The sequence below is a fragment of the Lolium rigidum genome, chromosome 2 (assembly GCF_022539505.1).
Source record: "Lolium rigidum isolate FL_2022 chromosome 2, APGP_CSIRO_Lrig_0.1, whole genome shotgun sequence".
NCBI classification, from domain to species: Eukaryota; Viridiplantae; Streptophyta; class Magnoliopsida; order Poales; family Poaceae; genus Lolium; species Lolium rigidum.
The window spans coordinates 275688342-275694011 of NC_061509.1; the positions used below are offsets into that span (position 1 = coordinate 275688342).

The 5670-nt window shown below is 51.4% G+C and overlaps 1 protein-coding gene across 1 annotated transcript; it reads left to right on the plus strand.

Annotated features, from left to right (window-relative positions):
- Nucleotides 1–217: 217 nt before the first annotated feature.
- On the plus strand, nt 218–5351 carry LOC124690979 (U-box domain-containing protein 33-like). The gene is made up of 8 exons (XM_047224284.1): nt 218–437; nt 985–1106; nt 1255–1376; nt 1806–1910; nt 3170–3473; nt 3554–3697; nt 3820–5067; nt 5160–5351. Exons 1-8 carry the CDS (start codon nt 218–220, stop codon nt 5349–5351), a joined length of 2457 nt encoding a protein of 818 aa, XP_047080240.1.
- The last annotated feature ends 319 nt before the right edge of the window (nt 5352–5670 follow it).

The following is a 5670-nucleotide window of genomic DNA, read 5'->3' on the forward strand; positions in this document are numbered from 1 at the left end:
TCCCGGCCCCTGGCCTCCTTCGCTAGCTAAACTTCTCCCGCCCTAATCGCTCGGCAATTCTCGCCGCATCGATCACATCCCACCGGAGACCAATAAGCAAGAGATCGATCGCCAGTGCTGCTATCCATCCTAATCAGCCAGCCGCAGATCAAGGAGTGATTGGAGCAGAGAGGAGAGATCGAGAAGCTATTGATACATCGAGGTGATAGGCATATACATGGAGGAAGGATGCGGCGCTGGTAGCGGCGGCGCCGGAGAGGAGGAAGACGAGTGCAGAGACCAAGAGCAAGAGAGGGCGGAGGTGTACTGCGCGGTGGGGAAGGATGCGGGGAAGGAATGGAGGGCGAACCTGCGGTGGGTGCTGGCCAACTTCCCCCGGAGCCGCCACCGGCTCGTTCTCGTCCACGTCCACCGCCCGCCGCGCCTCATCAACATGAGTACGTTTGTTTAACTGGTCCTGGTTCCACCTCTACCTAGCTACCCCCGATTATTGATTGAAATAACTATGTTATCTTCGTGTTAGTTCCTCCGTCCAAGTTAGCTAGCGTAGCAATGTGCAATGCCAAGCTACAATATCAGAACTCGATATCCCTTCATCGATTCCTCATCAAATAAGGAACATAGTATATTGCCTCTGGTCCAAATTAGTTATTGCCGGTTCATGGAACCTAGACTGATTCAGGCGGCATTTTACCTAAACCTGCCGATTAATTTAGATTTGAGGAGTAGCAGTTCAGAATTTATGTTGTTGAAATGTTGATTTTTGCGGTGGCTTTGTTCGATCTTGAGGTGTTGGTCATCATCTTCTTTCCCGGAAAAGTCCATGCCAGTGTGATTAACTACTTGTCTTGGTCGATACTCGATAGTCTTTGTTACCTACGCATGCACTTTTGTGTTCCGACGAGGAATCTGGACGCATCAGTACGTACTTCTCATGCTTGTTACATTTGCTGGGTGCACGTACGGACTGACGATGACTTGCAGTGGGGGCGTGGGTCCCGGTGAGCCAACTGGAGGAGCACGAGGTGGCCGCGTACAGGAAGCTGGAGGAGGACAAGGCCAGCAAAGCCCTCGACCATCTCCTCCACATCTGCACAAGTCAACGGGTTCGTTCCTTTCCTAGCCTTCTTCACTTCTCGCGTTCATGTCAACATCCTTGCACGCACGACGACTATCTTCATCTTGATCCCCACCCCCTGTAGATGCTGAATTAGGTAGACGCTGAATGAAACTCGTGCCTTGATTGTCGATCAGGTCCACGTGCGCAAGGTCGTCGTCGCCGGGGACGACGCGGCGAGGGGCCTGGTCCAGCTCGTGGAGGATCATGGCGTCGCCGAGCTCGTCATGGGGGCCGCCGCCGACAGGGCGTACACCAGGTAACCGCCAACCTGCTCCTGGTCCTGGAACGAGTTCATATGTACACATTCAGCTAGATCGCGCTTGGTAGCATCGATCGCTAGTGTTAGTGTCGGTGTGCGTGTGAATTCGGAGATGATAATTCCTCCTTAGATCGATTCAATGTTACCAGGATTTTTTTATCTGTTGGGAAACATACCAGTGGGGGCGCCGGTATTTACGGTTTTCAAAAATGCCGGAAATACCATCCGAGATTTGTCAAGCATATTTATAAATTTTTCATTTTTTTAAAAAATAAGCTCATTATGTAAATATTGGTGAATTTCTTGGTAGAAATATTTCTCGGTATTAACGGGAATAAACAGTTTTTAGCACGATTTCGAAAATATCGGCCAAGAAAAAAACCCTAAGTGTGACTAAAGATAGCTATGGTGGTTGTTTCTTGCCAGGAAGATGCGTGCGCCAAGGTCTAAGAAGGCGGTGACGGTGCAACGGAAGGCCAACACCAACTGTAGAATCTGGTTCATCTGCAAAGGAAACCTCGTTTGCACCAGGTATGGATCTCCGGAAATTCACTTAGAAGCTCGCGTGTCATGGAGCTTTTTTATTTTTCAAAATTTGAAAACAGTATTCCAAAGTTTCAAAAAATATAAAAAAAGATAATGGTGTACTCTACCAACATACAAAATCCCTACCTTAAATAAAATTATACTGTATGCTTAACAAAAATGAAAAATTCTAACAGCTGGGAGATTTGAAAATTTATCATTACTTTAGATAATTTTCACTACTTTAGATGTCACATAATGGGTATTTTGAGGTGAGATTTTTGTTTTGTTTTGGTATATTATATTATTTCCTACATCTACAATCTTTTATCCAATTTTTCAAAAAACTTTAAATCATCGTTTTTACACCGTACAAACAACGAGCTCCCTATCGCTCATGACCAAGTTTTACAATAGCACGCTATCTCTTCGCTAAAAGCGCGCTATAGCATATTTTAACAGTCCACACTAAATTTTAGTAATTTTGCTCGCTATGATGCTATTTGCGAAATAGCATGTTAAATAGCACTAAAACATCATAGCTTTAACTCGCCATGTTTTACTGCATTGATAGAAGGGGTTTGAGTTTTCCTGGTTAAGAAAAGAAGAAATTTTCTTTTGTTTGTTGTGGTGGTGAACGTCAATTTGTTGATTCCTTTTCTGAATCGGAAGATAATATCGATAATTTAGATAATTCTTAATTAATAATTTATGCAATGTCGTTACCTCGTGAAATATTTATGTTAGGCTTTAAAAAAAATGGATGAAGTATTTTGTATGTGATTATATGTATGTAAGAATTTGTCACTTTTGGACTGAAATCTTTTATTTTTAAACTATATCTAGTGTTTTTTTTTCAAAATGCTAATTGGAATATAGCGCACTATTAGCACAATATAGTGATTATAGCATTTGGAGGATATCGCCGCTATTTCTTTTAGCATCCTGTATTCTAAACCTTGCTCATGATAAAAAAAAAAATGCGCACTCTATGTATGTATCTTTACGTACATGGCTATCTAGCATGTGAGTGTCAAGTCTTTGTCTGAAAATTTGAGTGAGAGACATCTTGGGGCTTTTACACCAGCAGCAGTGATTTCTTTTTTTGATGACATAAGTTGTGGATAACTTGTATGAGGTCAAACGATTAAAATCTGTCAAAACGAGTCTTCTTAGCACCGAATAAAATATGCAATTAGCGAGCTTCAGAAGATAAGTGGCACATTTTCATTTTGTTAAATTACAGTTTAGTCCTAATGGAACAGGGAGGCCAGCGAGGAGCAGAGCAGGGCGGAGCCATCCACGGCGAGTACGAGCCCACGGTCAAGCATTTCCGACTACTCGAGATCCAAGGCCTCACTGCACGGCGACGGCGACGGCGAGCCGTCAGGTAGTATGCACGACACGGCCACGGCAACCGTGTCTCTACGCCGGACACCGAGCAGGGACGGCAGCGACAGCGCGGAGGATTCCGGCCACGAAGAATCAGCGGAAGCTCCGTCGGCCGCCGCGCGGAGGATTCAGGATGTTGTCGAGGAAGACCCGCCCACTCCTTCGCACGATGGTTCAGTATGTGCGACCCTGGCATTTCTCCATTTCTTATTCGCATCTTGTCGTGCGTGATCGTGTGTCCGTTGCGTGTTTGCCAGGACGATGCGAACGAGATGGACGGCGCGTTGCGCGAGAAGCTCAGGGACGCGATCATGGAGGCCAGGAACCTGAAGCAGGAGGCGTACGAGGAGACTCGCCGGCGGCAGAAGGCCGACCGCGACCTGGCCGAAGCGTCCAGACTGGTAACTAGTTTCCGAGTAAAAGATGAAATCACTTTGCTTCAAATGCTTGATCTTTGGAGTATTTTTTGTGTGCATAAGATCTCCGTAATCACAGCCATGATATATGATCCTGATGGGTGCAGGCCAGGGACGCGGAGCGCTCGTGGCAGGCGGAGGCGAGGCGCCGGAAGGAGGCGGAGGAGCGGCTGGCCAGGGAGCGCGCGGCCATGGAGCAGGACAGGCGGGAGCTGGACGCCATACTTGAGAAGATACGGGAGGTGGACGGCCGAAGCGCCGAGCTCGAGCTCGAGATCGCCGGCTCCGAGCGCGCGATGGGTGAGCTCGGCGCCAGGATGTCCGAGTCGTGCTCCGTGCTCGACGCGCTCCGGATGGAGCGCATCAGTGAAGAACCTGCGGCATCCATGGCCACGGTTGAAGTAGAAGTTGAATTGGGTGGTGATCAAGGTTTGGGCTTCTTGCGGCTTGGTTTGTCGGAGCTGGAGGAGGCGACAGACGGTTTCAATGAGTCTGCCAGAATCAGCGGTGACGTGTACAGAGGGACCCTGCGCGGTATGAGCGTGGTGGTGAAGGTCATCGCCCCCGACATCGCTGTCGACGAGGCGCGGTTTGTCCGTGCGGTGGACGCCATGGCCAGGGCGAGGCACCCTGGCCTCGTCGCGGTCGTCGGCGCGTGTCCAGAGGCGCGCGCCGTGGTGCACGAGCTCCTGCCGGGCGGCAGCCTGGAGGACCGCCTCTCCGGCGACGCGTCACGGCTGCCGTGGCAAACGCGGTGTGGCGTGGCGTACCGCACCTGCGCCACACTGGCATTCCTCCACTCGACGGGCACGGTGCACGGCGACGTCCGGCCGGCGAACATCCTGCTGGAGGACGAGCGGTGCTCCTCCAGCAAGCTGGCCGGCCTCGGCATGCGCAGTCTCGCGGCGCCGAAGGGCGTCGGGGAAATGGCGCTGGCGTACGTGGACCCGCGGTGGCTGGCGACAGGCGAGGAACCAACGCCGCAGTGCGACGTGCACGCGCTAGGCGTGGTGTTGCTCCAGCTGGTCACGGGTATGCCGGCGTTCGCGGCAAAGAAGGCGGCACGGGAGGCCGCCGACGGGAGCGCGCCCTGGCACGAGGTCGTGGACGCGCGCGGCGGAGGGTGGCCGATGGAGCGCGGCACGGAGGTGGCGCTCCTGGGGCTGAGATGCTGCGACGACGACGGAGCACCGGCGCGTGGCCGGAGCCCGGGAGAGATGCTGGAGGAGGCGCGGGCCGTGCTGGAAGCAGCGACGAATGCCGCGCCGGGAAGGACGTGGTCGTCGCTGTCGTCGTCCTCGGCAGCGGCGTCCGACGGCGGCGCCCCGTCCTACTTCCTCTGCCCGATCCTCAAGGTTTGTCACGCGCGCATTCGATCACTGGCGCGTCGCTTTGTGGTATTCCATGGTGGTGACGCGCGTAACGATGGATGTTTTGCATTTTGCAGGAGGTGATGAGGGACCCGCATATCGCCGGCGACGGGTTCACGTACGAGGCGGAGGCGATGAGGGAGTGGCTGGGGAGCGGCCACGACACGTCGCCGATGACCAACCTGAAGCTCCCCTCCGACGAGCTCGTGCCCAACCACGCGCTCCGCGCCGCCATCCAAGAGTGGCGCCACACCAGGCCGCGCGCGTAGCTCCTCCTGTGGCCGGTTTTTGTGAGATGTCAATTCCGTGAGGAATGTATAGCAGGAGGCATTTATTCTAGTTTTTGTGTTCGTTCGTTTCCACGCTGCCATGGTAGTTTTCAGAATTGTAGAGAGTATGTATGCATGCACTTGATGTTTTCAACAACAAAAAAAGCTAAGCATGGCCCTCCACGCAAAAAGCATACTTCTAACTGTCAAAAAAAAAAATCAACAAAAAGTTTTGTATGTACATCTCGACGACAATCTATGTTCATTCGTACAATTTCACGAAAAAACGATTTTCAGTCGATGTAAAAAGACAAAACTT